This window comes from Panthera pardus, unplaced genomic scaffold, assembly GCF_024362965.1.
Source record: "Panthera pardus isolate Hobbes unplaced genomic scaffold, ASM2436296v1 HiC_scaffold_12, whole genome shotgun sequence".
In the NCBI taxonomy this organism is placed as follows: Eukaryota; Metazoa; Chordata; class Mammalia; order Carnivora; family Felidae; genus Panthera; species Panthera pardus.
In genome coordinates this window covers 99,846,495-99,860,313 of record NW_026526677.1, presented here as the reverse complement: position 1 = coordinate 99,860,313, position 13,819 = coordinate 99,846,495, and the positions used below count along the sequence as shown (strand labels likewise).

Genomic DNA, 13,819 nt, shown 5'->3' with positions numbered 1-13,819 from the left:
AGCCACTCTACCCCCCTCATACTGATGCTGGGAGGTCGAAACGGACGACTGCGTTAAAGATGCTTTGCGGGGCGCTCTTGTAAGCCTCAGTGAATGTCAGCTCCTGTCGCCTTTTCTTTTTCTGCCTCTCGCCTCCCTGCATCAGTAAAGACGACGGGGCTCAAGAACCCCGTGTGGAACCAGGACCTGACTGGGCCAGACCCGCAGAGTCTGATTCCAGCCCTCATTCCAGCAGGTGGGAGCTGGGGTGCTGTGGTCCTGTTAGCAAAGAGCCTGAAGTTTGAGGCCTAGCTGCTGCCCAGAGGCACTGGTGCATGTGTGTGGCTGGAACTTAAGTCTCGGCTAGCTCAGTAACCCTGGACAGGACAATCAACCCTGCCGCCCTACCTTCCTCCAGGGAACAGGAGGCACGTAATTCCTGACCCTGGCCATCCTTCCGCACAGGGTCGTTGGAAAGGATTAAAGTACGTGTTATGCACTTTAGCAAGTAAAAACCGAAACAAACATTTAGAAAAAGGTGAGGCAAATGTAACGTGGTGTTTTACATCCCACCCACCTTTCACACTAAGATGCTGACGTTAATCTGGTCTGCCAGTCCCCAGCTCCATTTCTGGGGGAGACTCTTACCTAAAATAGGGAAAGAGCGTGGCGCCTGGCAGAGCCTGGGACTGCACACTAGGGGTCACAGCCGTCGCAACCCCCCCCCCCCCACTTCCTTTCCTGAACTCTCTCCCTTTCTGGCTGCCCCTCCCTCCCCACTCTCTGCCCTTCCCACCAGCCTCATTTCCCACATCCCTACTCCGGACCGGCCACCGACGGCTGTCCTCTGAGAAAATGCGCAGTGTGGGCAGTCAGTTAGTCAGGAAGTTCCCAGAGATGTAAGGGGCCCATCTTGAACTGGTCTGTGCCTGCCTTCTGTGCTTCCTCGTGAGGAAGAGAGGCCAGGATCTGGCTGGACAGGATCTGGCAGGGGCTGAGGGAGGGCGGCACTTTACTGGGTACTGTCCTGGGGTGAGGGATAAGGGGATGCCTAGTCCCACGGCTAGGAATGAGGACCCACAGGCTGTGACAGGTAGACCTGTGGGGCTTGCCTGGGTTTGGTGCCTTTGTTACTACAGTGAAAAATCCTTGGAAGCAATAGGATTGAGGGTTTTTTTTTTGTTGTTGTTGCTTTTGTAGCGACAAAGGAGCCAGGAAACCACTAAATTTATTGGTGAGGATAGGGTCTCTGCTAACCCCCACTGTATCTTTCTTTGTGCAGATAAGAAAAAGATGCCTCCTCTGTGTGGTCACAGCCTGGTGCCAGGGCTCACGGCTTGGCAAGTGGGATTCAAGATGGATTTCAGTCCTTACTCTTGGTCTGGCCCTCTTGGTTGGGTGCTTTGTGCAGTGAACAACCTGGGCAACCATACATATGTGCCAGGTGAGGAACCCTGGGTGGTAGTAAGTAGCTTTACAGGGAGAGAGAAGCAAGTGAAAACCCAGGTCTGTGATAAGAAACAGAGCCTGCTGTGAAGAAGCCTCGGTCATGGAGAGGATTCAAAAACCCATGAGGCTGGCAAGAAAGGCAGAGAATGGGGAGAGAAGGACAGCTAGAAAAAGAGGGCTCAGGGAAGAAGGCAGAGGAGGGGCCAAAGGTAGTGACTCCTGGTGGGCAGTCCCGGGGCCTCGGTGAGACTGAAAGCCTTTGAGGTCCTAAAGAACACTCCTTTAATAGTAAGATTCTGGCGATTTCGGAGGGCAGGGTCAAGACGGTCCAGTGGTTAAGAGACTTGAGTTCAGATCCCAACTCTTGACTCTTGGCAGAGCTGAATGACCTCGGGCAAATGACTGAAGCCTCAGTTTCCTCAACTGTAAAAATAGGGAACTTAAAAAAAAAAAAAGCATCTCCCCACAGGGCCCGTGGGAGGAGGAGCTAAGCCAGGCACCTGCCTGGACGGATGTCTGCTATCAGGAGGGGAGGGAGGCAGCCTGGGGCAGGGCACCTCCCGGCCAGGCCCCGGGGGTCCTGAACCCACCCCTGTGCTGGCTGCCCCAGCTCACCCTCCAGCACAATGATGGCGAAGTCCTGTGCGGTCTGGGCCTTGCGGGTGGCGAAGCACTGGTAGGCCCCAGAGTGGCTCTTCTGGGCGGAGGTGATGAGCAGGGTCTCGTTGCTGAGCCCGCGGATGGAGACGGCCTCGTCGGGCAGCACCAGCTCAGTGTTGCGGTACCAGCGGATGGTGAACTCTGGGGAGCCCAGCAGGGCACAGGACAGGATGACCGTGCTGCCAATGCCGGTCTTCAGCTTCTTTGGTGTCAGGGTCACGTGAAGGGGGTCTGGGCCAAGCCAGCAGGGGAGGGGTGAGGGGGAAAGGTGGAGGGAGGAAAAGAAAAGAGAAAGGGCTTACCGTGGAGCAGTGTGGCTGGGGGTGGAGTGGGGGAGGCCCTGGTTCTGTCTCCAGACTCCTGGTGAGGGGGACCGGGCCGAGTGAATTCCCTCTCTAGACCTCAGTTTACCCGTCTGTCAAATGTCAGTGTCAGGCCGGGTGGGGCCGGGGAGCACCCTTCAGCTCATAAGGAGGACGGGAGATTGGCTGGCTCGTCATCTCCCCTGACCCCCACCCCAGAAACCAGGGAGGCCCCCGGGGCCCTGCCACCTGTCTCTCACACCCATACAGGTAACCAATTTACACGCACCAGGACTCTGCTCTTCACCCCCACCTCCCCTGCCCCGCTGCAGGCCCCCAGCTCCCAGCCCGCAACCATCCTCCTCCCTTCCTGCGTCCCTCCATCCGTTCTCTGTGCTGTGGCTGGCTACTGCCCTGCTTGGAATGGCCATGGTGCCCAACAACTCCGTGTGGCATTCAAGGCCACCGGGGCCCCCGAGGACCTGCCCCCCCTTCTCAGCTCCACACTCCTCGAGCAGCAGTGCCCTGTCTGGGCACCCTGGGCTATTTCTTGCCCCAGAGCCTCCATCTAGAGCATTCTTTGTCCCCTTTGCCTAAGGCCTACTCATCCTTCACACTGTGCTCAGGACATCTCTGCCAGGAAGACTTCCTAGATACCACTCCCGTCCCAGGCTGGGTCAGGACCCCTCTTCTGGGCCTCCCTGTTTGTAGCTAGGACCACACGAAGCACGTGGTCTCTTAATCACTTCTCTGTGTCTGTCTCTCCCTCTGGGTGGTGAGCCCTTGAGAGCAGAACAACGTCTCACCTTCCATCTCTGCCCCAGGCTGGCCTCTCTCCCCAGATCCCCGTGGGCTTGGGGTTCTCTATAGGAGAACCCTATACAGGACCCCCCGTGACGTAGCCTGGAGGATAGGGGACCCCAGCCTGGCTGGGCGGGGTGTAGTCAAAGTGCACAGGAGTCTGCTCACGCTGAGTTCTCCCACTCTCCCCAAGTCCCCGCCCTGGAAACGCCAGTGCGCACGAGGCAGGTAGCATCCCACGCGTCCCAGTCCCCAGCTGGGGCTCCCACCTTGCTGCCCTGCACACTTGGAGACAAGATGGGCAGGGGCTTGGGGGGCAGAATGGGGGTGTGTGTGTGAAAAGCATGCTTTCCTGTCTATGGCCCCGGCAGAGAGGGGCAGTCAGAGAGGACGGACGGCGGAGAAAAGTTATGTCACTTTCCCTCGAACCTGGCTGTCCAGCTGAGCCCAGTGTGGGAGGAAGATGGGCAGCTGAGTGTCAGAGGGGGAATGAGGTGCACCTACATGTACAAGCCAGCTGGGGTGTGCCCATGGCTGGGGGCGGCCACTCGTACGTCCGGGCGCGTGTGCCCGGATGTGAGCATGTTGACGAGTAGCATGGGTACCAGTGTGATGTGTATGGGTACGGTATACGTGGGCACGTACGTACGGAGAAACGGGCATGTGAACTTTCAACCCACCTGCCTGAACGTGTGTGTACATGTGCGTGTGTCTACGTGTGTATGTGAGTATCTGCTCGCCTATGTGTCCTGAGGCGGGAGCTGTGAACACCACATTACCCAGAGTCAGGCTTGCCAATTTTCCGAGGACTCAGGGGCGTGCTGCCCTCCTGACCTGTGCCCTGAGACAGCGTGTGTGTATGTATGTGAGCATGAGATGAGAGAGAGAGACAGAGAGAGAGAGAGAGAGAGAGAGTGAGTGTGTGTGTGTGTGTGTGTGTGTGTGTGTGTGTGTGTGTGTAGCAGGAGGGTGGGGAACAGGGGGGAAGGCATATTGAATGATTTGGCACAATACTTAGGGCAAGGAGTGGGGTATCAGCCCTGGTCCCTCCCCCTGTCTGCCCTGCTGGCTGGGGCGCGTTAGCACGTGAGGAGCCCCCGTCCCCCAAAACGGGGCTCTAACCCAAGCATCTGCATCGTGCACCGTCCCTCCCAGAGTGTTTCCTGAGGCTCCTGCTCTTCCTGCTTCACATGTGCTCACATGTGGGGGGACTTCTTCCCAGCACTGCATGCAGATGATAAACATACCCCGACTGTCAAGATGCCCTCGTCTATGGGAAGGAGACGGGGTCACATCTGAGCTGAGGACGACAGGAGACCAGACCCGGGAGGCCAGCCCGGCGGGGAGAACATCCGGGGGTCTGCAGACCTGCAGCTCTATGCTCTTGACATGGGTGGGGGTGGGGGTGGGGCGGGAGGGCTTCCCTGCTCTCAATCTTTATGACGGAGGGAACTTCTCTGCAGGATGGGAGCTGGATCCTCTCTGGACGGCCTCCTCCCACTTCCCAGGTTGAGTGACCCTCACGATGCCGTTCAGTACAGCATTCAGGGCCTCAGGCTGTGTTGTTGCTCTGCAGGAGTGAGATTCCCCAAGGGTCTCCAAATCCCAGGCAACCTACTGCCCACGCCCTTCCTGCAGCCCAGACAGCAGGCAACTCAGAGAGTCGGCCTCTGGATTCCAGGGCTGGAAGGGGCCTCTCCACTTTGCCGACGGGGAGCCCCAGGCCAGGTCACACGAGGCGGGGGTGGGGAGGGGTTCTCTGGCACCGGCCCCTCTGCCCACCTGGGGGCTCAGCAGCAGCAGGGGTCTGCTAAGGCTTTCCACTCTCCCCAGGGGCTCACTGGACCCCAGGAGGCCCCGGGGATCTGGGATGGGGGAAGGAAAAGGCAGGACCAGAGCCGATGCCCCGCTGGTAGGTCCTGGGAAAGTTGCCTTGGTCAGTTATGCCTGTGTCTGAGCTGATTGATCAGTGCCCCACTCAATTATTGCTAAATATTCTGAATATTGTCTCTGATGAGATACATACATCCTCTCTAGTGGATTAACATCAGCACTGTTTAGACTAGTTCAGACACTCCCTTCTCCCAACAGGCCGGGAAGTCCTGTGAGCTCACTACGGTCACTGTCACCCTCATGGTTCCTTCTTACCCTCGTGACCTCAGGAGGCAGGAAGCTGCCGGGATCATTATCCCATTTTGCGAAAGAGGACACTGTGGTGGTGATCACCGTTATGTGATTTGCCCAAAGTCGGTTACTATCTGACAAAGCCAGAACCAGGGGCGCCTGGATGGCTCAGTCGATTAAGTGTCTGACTTCGGCTCGGGTCATGATCTCATGGCTCGTGAGTTCGAGCCGCATGTCAAGCTCTGTGCTGACAGCTCAGAGCCTGGAGCCTGCTTCTGTGTGTGTCTCTCTCTCAGCACCTCCCCCACCCCCCACTCATGCTCTGTCTGTCTCTCTCAAAAATAAATAAACATTAAAAAAAAAATTAATACCAGAGCCAAAAGCAGACCTTCTGATTTCAAGCCCAGAGTTTTCTGGGATGTGAAACTGTCTTCCCAAAACAGGGGATTATCCCCTGGGGCCGGCCAGAGGCAGGTGCGGTCCCTCCCTGTCACACTGCAGTGTTCTCAAAGGTTACTGGGGCTGGAACACGGGCTTCTCCCACTCACCAATGACTGTGAGGGTGCCTGTGGCCTCTGCTGAGCCAAAGGTGTTGGTGACCTCACAAATGTAGGTGCCGCTGTCCTCAGTCCGCAGGTCACTGATGGTCAACCCTGTGATGCGTTTGGTCCAGCGGCTGTCGGCCGGGAGGGGGCGGCCGTCCTTGAGCCAGCGGATGGCAGGGATGGGGTAGCCGGAGGCCGTGCAGGGCAGCTCCACGGTGTGGCCGGCCCACACTTCCTGGGAATGGAAGCCGTCCAGGATGGTGGGGATCGACTCGGCAGGGTCTGGAAGGCAGAGAGCATCAGTGGCCCTGGCGAGGCCTGAACAGGATGAATTGGGGGTGGGGGTGGGGAGGCAAGCCCCCAAACAGGCACCTGCTACCCCCGGATGGCCCGGTGTGGACAAGACCTCCTGATGTCCCCTGGGCCTCGGACTCTGGCTCAAGCTCTCCTACTCGGGCCAGACATAGGTCCTGAGAACGATGACTGGAAGCAGGGGCTTGTGGGGGAAGAGGCTGGGGAGGGCAGACTAGGCTAGAGTGACAGACAGACAGATGGAACAACGGAAACAGCGAGAGGTGCAGAGAAGGAGAGGGTGTGTGTGAGAGCTCCCTTCACAGAAACAGTGCCTGGAGTCTGGCCCAGACCCAGGAGCAGTCATACATACCCTGTGACACGAGAATCAGGACTTCTCGAATTTGCGATTCTTGTTAAGTCTTGCTCTGGGCCTCAGACTGGACTGGGGGTGCCCTTCAGGGATGCGGGGACAATCTGCCCTGTCCTGTCTCCTCCCACCCGCAATCCTGGCAAACTCAGAGAGGGCCGTGCATTTCCATCTGCACCCAGAAGGATCCAGAAGTTAAGCCTTCTGCAAACCACACCTGCCATCCCGAACGATTCTCTATTTTCCATTCTCGTACCAAGAGAAACCAGTGGCTGCCGGACCCGTGGCCCGGAACCGCAGAAGACCCGGGCCCCTGGCTGGCAGGGTTCTGTGTGTGATGCTGTGACATTTCTGAGTGGTGATCTGGCTGCTCACAGCCTCGTCCTTACCCTCAGAGGCCACCCCGAGTTTTCTGCCTTGGGGGACCTCCTCCTGCTATAAAACCTGCATAGGCTCCCCTCTACCTCCATGATATTACTCACACTTCTTATCCTGAGTTAGGCCTGCTATGATGTGGGGTCCGGTCCCGGCCAGGTCCCTGGCCTAGGCTGCCCTCACCTACCTCCTCGTGGCAGTGGTTTCCCACTGGTGTCGTGCTGTGTCCCCACACTGCCCTCCCCGCCGGATGCCCAGCCTCCCGCTCTGCTCGGCCGATGCCTCTTCATCTTTCACAAACCAGCTTCCACGTCGCCCCTTCTGGATGCCCTCCTCCCCCCGCCACTCTCATTGCGTCCCCATAGACTTTCTTTCTCTTTTATTTTCAAACAACCTTTTCTTGTTGTAATGAAAGGGCGAAAAAATGTAACACACGCACACGGCAAAACTTCAGAAAGTAGAGAGAGGCATGAGGGCATGAGTGTGAGAGGGAGGCTCCCTCGCCCCTGCCCTCAGCCACCTCATCTCCCTCCCCAGAGGCCCCCACTGTTGCCGCTTTGCCCGCGGCCCTTTGCAACAGTGGTTAGCACCGGGCCACGTATCTGTCTTCTGCAGGAGACCGCCAGCATCTTGAGACAGTGGTGATCCATTGTATCTCCCGTGCCTGCAGAGAGCAGGGCCGTGGCTGTTGAACTACGGATGTCGGGAAGAGGACGAATGGGGGCACTCGGGCACAGGGCGGGCCAGTGGGCTGATTTGCCAGCTTGCAGAGTTTTTATAGGCTCGTAGACTAGGAGAGCTGGCTTAGCAGTCTTGGAGACCACAGACAGGGGAGGACCCTGAGACCAGAGAGGCGCGGTGACCTATCCAGGATCACACTGCAGAGCCTAGATCACCGGCCATGGTCTCCCTGACCCTTGCTGAGAAAATGGAACCGGAGATGGAATAATCTAATACTGACTTTTGCTCCCGAGCGAACGGTGAGAGCGGCAGACGCCCCCCCCCCGGCCCCTCCTTGACTGATGGCAAATTTCTCCCGTCATCGGCGCATCTCCCTTGGAGAAGGGTTGGGCTAGGAATGCTCTCTGGGGGAAAGACTTTCTCGAAGACTCTCTACTCCCTCCCTACCGTTCGTAGCTCTTCCGAGGGAGCCTGGGCTGAGGATCAGGACAGCGCAGTGCCGGTGCGGGTCACGGATAAACTGTGTGACCGTGGGTGAGTCCTGTTGTGTCCCAGAGCCAAAGAGCTTGGCCAAGCGAAACCACTATGCAGATGTGCCCGGCAATTACCGTTCGGCACCCGCCCTCCCTCCCCACCAGCGTCTGCGGCCTCTTCCCCACACAACCCTGTGGGAACGGTCGGGATAAACAAACCCGGTGCCAGGCAAGAATTACTCAATGTGACACTTAATTGATGGAAAATACACAAATTCCGTGGCACAGCGCAGAATTTACAAGCGGAGGGGCCGACGGGGCGGTGGAGGAAGGGGCGGGGGGAGGGAATTAATCACCGAGTCTCAGGCGTGAAATTAAATTCTGAGGGAAAGAAACCTCTTTCATTACTCCGGAGCCGAAGTAAAATGCTGCGGCGTGTACGGGCGATGGCCCGGGGGGATCGGGCGCTGCCGGGGCTGGTGCGGGGCTGGGGGAGACAGATGGCTGGGCCCCGAGAACTCTCCGGGGGTGTGCCGGGGCTGGAGGGCTGGGGGCGCCCCGGGGAGGCTGCTGGGACCTCCCCCCCGGTCGGACGAGCAGCGCTGCCCCGGAGAGGCACCCCGAACACGGCTTCTGCACCTGACTTCCCACTCCCCGAGCTGGGGCGCCCCGGGCTAGTCCGCCAGCCTCTCTGGTCACTGGTTTCCTCTTTATAAATGCAGATAATGTCTATTCCACGGAGTTAATGCTCGCGGAAGCTCCTGGTAAACGCTAAACAAGCACGTACATGCATAGATGGTTGTTTCGGGGGTGTGTTATAGGGGGCTCTGGCTACTCTTGTCACTGCCTCCTTTACCTTGGACAATACAGAAAAATGGCTCTCCTCCCCTTCCCCAACACAGGCACTTTGGAAGGGAGGAGGAGTACTAACGCAGCAACAAGAGGCCACTGCCAAAACACAGCACTCCCTGCGGGGCAGAGCCCAGACTAAGCCTTTTCCATCTGGTATCTATTCTTCCCAACAACCCCCGGGGGCGGGGTATGTTTTGTCGCTCCCATTTTACAGATGAGGAAGTTGAGGTTTGAGACGTCCCTTCGTTTGGGCCAACTTGCACGTGGTGAGGCTAAGCCTAAACCTTGGGCTGGATTCAGAGTCCTTCCTTCCCGCCCTCTGTATCCAGCTCTGCGAGGACTGAAGGGGATGGTGGAGGCCCTCGTCCGATGACCATCAGAGACACTCTGCCACGTGGGTCCTTCTGCTCCTTCCTCTCGCCTTAGGGCCTGGGCAGACAGGGGCAGCCATCCCTTGGGGTGCGCGGGCTCAGACCCCCTCCCCCCCCGCCCCGGTGCCACCTCTCCATCTGCTGACCTGGAGCTTCCGGCTAGAGAGGGGCCGCACCCTTCCCAGCCACCAGCTGGGGAGCCCTCGGGGGTGCGGGCCACTACAGAGTGAACCGTCTCAGCGGCAACCACGGCCAGCCTCTCTCGCTCAGGACTGACGGAGCCCCGCCTCAAGCCGGAGAGGATCTGCGGTGTGTGGGGCCGGAGGCTGAGGCCCCGAGCTCCCCGACGTGCCCCCCTCGCACCCCCTCTGCACCGCCTTGGTCCAGTATCACTTGCGTTTTTGCCGAGACAAGCAGCTTGCAGATGGCCTTGTCACATCACATCACATCAGGGCCGTGTCACCGGCGGGGCCCCTTCCCCTTGGCTCCCTCCGCTTCCTTCCCTCCAGGTCCCTCCTGCTTTCAGATCTCGTTCACTCTTGTCTTCCCCTCTGCCTTTGTCTCTCTGCGTAGGTTTTCTTCCGTTTTCTCCCTGTCCCGGGTCTACTCTGTGCCTGCGCCTCTCCCCTCGTCTGGCCGGGGGCCTCCCTATCTTTACTCCCGTGTCTCTTCGTCTCTGGTGCGTCTCTTGTTCTCTTCCTACCTCCCCCGCTTCTCCTCACCGCCGGTGGGGAATGGAGACCAGAAGGAGAACGGCTGGCATAACCTCCAGTCTAAAGAGTGTCTTTTTTGAGAGACACCTGCCCACGCCCCCCAGAAGTGGAGGTGAGATTGGCAGGATGAAGGGGCCAAGTATGTGTGCAGGAGAAAGAAGCCGGCCTGCAGGAGGGGGATGTCTGCACTGTGCCCACGTTTTATGAGAAGCATGCAGATGAGATGCAAAACAGCATGTAGACAAGTCCCCATAATTTGGAAGGGAAGCACTCCAACACATTTGGGAGCTGGGCTGCAGATTCTGAAGTCCAGCCACGAAGATAGGGCCTCTCAGTACAGTCCCCTTGCCTTCCCGCATGACAGTTTCCCCTGGCATTGGTTAATTCCACAAATATTTACTTAGCACCTACTATGTGCCAGGCATAGGCCCAGGTGCTGGAGACACAGGGGAGAATGGGAGAGCCCCACCCCTGCCCTGCTGGCTCCCACTCTCCTGTTCTTGCCTCCAAACGTGCCGGGCAAATGAGAGAGGGGTCTGGGCTAGAGTTCATCTGGGTCCTCACCAAACCCCAGAAGGTCAGAGTCAGACAGAATCAGAGTGGTCGTCTAGTCAAGCTACTTCTCTGGGGTCCCCGAGAGGTCACGTGATTGGGTGAGCCTAGCCTCCAACACCACTGCTCTATCCGTTCACCCTCCCTCCAAAAGCCACTCCAATCCCACCTCCTCGAACAGCAGAGATGGTCAAATTACAGGTCACAAACCGCGAGGAACTTGTGAAATCCATTTGGGAAGTTGCAACCAGCATTTAAGTAAATCAAAATTGGACAGCATCGAATAGAAAATATCAGAGGGCATTTAAATGCACATGGTAGGAAATACCAGAGTGCATGGCACAGGTTAGGATAAAAATGTGATCTATCTGTAGATCGCAGTCAAAAGAGTTTGAAAAAGTACAGTTCCAGAAAGGCACTGTTCCTTGAGGGGTACCATGTGTCCTCCTTTACTCTGTGACTGGGGCATGAATGGGGTGTTCAACTGACCCTTCCCATGGGGGTGTCCACACTCTGGATGCAGAGTGTGAGTCCTGGCTTTGCCTCCCACTGGTTAAACAGTTGGGGCAAGTCGCTTGGCTTCCCTAAGATCTGGTTTTCTCACCTGTAAAACACATCAGTGTATACCCCACAAGGCTATCACGGTGCCTAAAGGATAGCAGAGGAGTGAGATCTCTGGCATGCAGGGGACTTAATAACCGTTAGCTTCCATCCCTCCTAAAAGGTGATGATAATCATTCCTGGGGTGCCTGGGTGGCTCAGTCGGTTAGGTCTCCGACTTCGGCTCATGTCATTATCTCATGGGTTGTGAGTTCAAGCCTCGCATCGGGCTCTGTGCCGAGGGCTCAGAGCCTGGAGCCTGCTTCAGATTCTGTGTCTCTCTCTCTCTCTCTCTCTCTCTGCCTCTCCCTGCTCATGCTCCGTCTCTGTCTCTCAAAAAAAAATAAAATAAACATTAAATTTTTTTTATTGTGATGATCATTCCAGAATAAGAATCCTTTATTTAATTTACAAATAGTTTTGCTTCTGAATTCTATTCTGCCTACTTTTAAGCTATAACAAAAGAGACACATGCACTCATAAATAGGTCAAATAGAATCTTAAAACATATTTAGAGACACGAAGGAAAAAAAAAACTTCCCCTATCTGATCTAATTGCACCTAATCGTTAACTATGTTTGAATATCAGGTTCTATTTAGGAGCTTCCTGGCAGCAAAGGCAAAAAAGGAAACAGAAGATGGATTCCATTAACCCTCATTATCTGATAAATGACAACACATCAGTTCTTCAGGTGAGCTCGCTTCCTTAGGTACAGACTCTGAAGTTCTTACATGAAGGGCCCTCCACACCAAGCTGGACCACTTCTGCCCCAGGAGGTCCTATGTTTGTGTTCCTTAAGCTCCTTCTCCGAGGCTCCCGACTGCCTAGATACACAGCAGCCTTCCCGGTCCCTGGTGCGGACGTGCCCACCCCAGGGCTGGGCTGGCGCCCGCTGCAACCCCCTCACCTACCTGTCACAGAGAGGCGGGCCCCATTGCTCTGCCGGGTCTCCCCGCTATATTTGTGCTTGGTGATGCAGCGGTAGGTGGAGAGGGCGTCCTCTTTCTGCACGTCAGAGATGTACAGCCCGCCGTGGTGAGTAATAAAAAACCTGTTTTCTGGAGACAGAATCAAGATATAATCCATTACTCCCTTGGCTGGGCACACCACCAGAAGCAACTCAGGCCGGCGGCCGGCCTTTCTCCCAGAACCGTTATTCCTTTCAGTGTTAGATGCTTCAGAGTTTTACAGAGGTATAGTAGGTTTTAGGGTCAGACCGAGACCTGGGTTCCAAACTGACTTGTCCACTTATCAGCTGTGTGATCTCGGAAAACTTACTTAACTTCTCTGAGCCCTATCTGTACAACGGGGTGCAAATAACACCTCGCGGGGTGGATATAAGGATTAAAAATAATAATAAAGTGGCACATAGCAAGTGAGGGTCAGTGTCGCCTAATGAATGTCAGGCCTCATCTCTCCTATGTCTGTGCGAGAGCTTGCAAAGCTCTTTCACGTCCATCGCTCACTTGTCCTTACAACCGTTTGTGTGTCCTCTCCATTTTCAGGTCACATGGCCAGTAAGCAGAGCACAACTCAGCCTTCTGGTTCCCAGCTCTGTGTACTAAACCAAACACAAGCGAAAATCCCTTTCTCTCGATTTCAATCATATATTCACTCATCAAACAGTTACTGAGGCCAAGCTCTGCCAGTAGTGGGGACAGAGAGATCCAGATACACAGTACTAATTCAACACACAGTTCTCGAACGCTCGTTTTGTGCAAGGCGCAGGTGCAGGCACTGTGCTTTGCTTTTCCAGGTCCTACCGTCAGGACTCGGCAGGGAAGCCAGAAGGACAGGCAGTAAGACACCCATTTTGCTGATGGTGACATATGACTCCACTTAGAGATGGAATGGGTTCCCAAGGTCCTGGGGCAGACCTTGAATTTGAGCTAGTGAGCGCTGATTTTAAAAGGGGAGAATGTGGACTTGACAGTTGGGGAAGGGCTTGCAATCAGCTTCAGACTCCCCTAAGCTCATGGCAGGGCCCTCCCACCCAAGAGCCAGCCAAACTGGGATTGAGGAGCTAAGTTTGGGTCCCTCTGCCTGCTCTCTGGGGGCTAGGCTGCTTCCTCCCGCAGGCATGGAAGATGCTAGGTGGCCATTTCCACCAGGAGTGGGCACTGGAATCAAGACAGTGACAGTGACTTGAAAAAGAAGCTTCAGGGGAGAACGGGAGGACCTTCTAACATCAGAATGACAGGCGTTCATAAGGAAACATCCGGGGTAGCCTGTGCCCTTCAAATCCTATTATTTGGAAGTCTGCTTCCTCCCACCTGGGGGCTGAGTGACACCCCCCTCCCCCGCAACCCCTGATAAGAGCTCTGATACTGGCTCACTCTCCTATTAGAAATATTCTGGGTGGCTCAGTTGGTCGAGCATCCGACTTGGGCTCAGGTCATGATCTCGCGGTTTGTGAGTTCGAGCCCCGCGTCGGGCTCACTGCTGTCAGCGCTGAGCCTGCTTTGGATCCTCTGTCCCCCTGGCTGTGCCCCTCTGCTTGTGCTCTCCCCAAAATACATACATATATATATATTTTTTAAAAAAGGAAGATTCCGTGACGCCCCACCCACCAAGCACAAGCCTCAGTACCGGGGGACGGGGATCTCACCGGTGACACTTTGCGACAAGGCACGTTGTATGTAGGGCTGAGAAGCTTCAAGTGTCTACCACAGCTTTGACA

At 56.2% G+C, this 13,819-nt stretch overlaps 1 protein-coding gene across 2 annotated transcripts in view; it reads right to left on the bottom strand.

Annotated features, from left to right (window-relative positions):
• The window catches only part of DSCAML1 (DS cell adhesion molecule like 1), a 348,919-nt gene that overhangs the window by 92,630 nt on the left and 242,470 nt on the right, over positions 1 to 13,819 (bottom strand). For both annotated transcript variants that reach the window (XM_053900430.1, XM_053900429.1), the window contains exons 4-6: positions 12,051 to 12,197; positions 5,864 to 6,142; positions 2,044 to 2,319 (exon numbers count right to left, since the gene is read on the bottom strand). In XM_053900430.1, the coding sequence (XP_053756405.1) occupies positions 2,044 to 2,319; positions 5,864 to 6,142; positions 12,051 to 12,197 (702 nt within the window). The remainder of the gene's footprint in view (positions 1 to 2,043; positions 2,320 to 5,863; positions 6,143 to 12,050; positions 12,198 to 13,819) is intronic.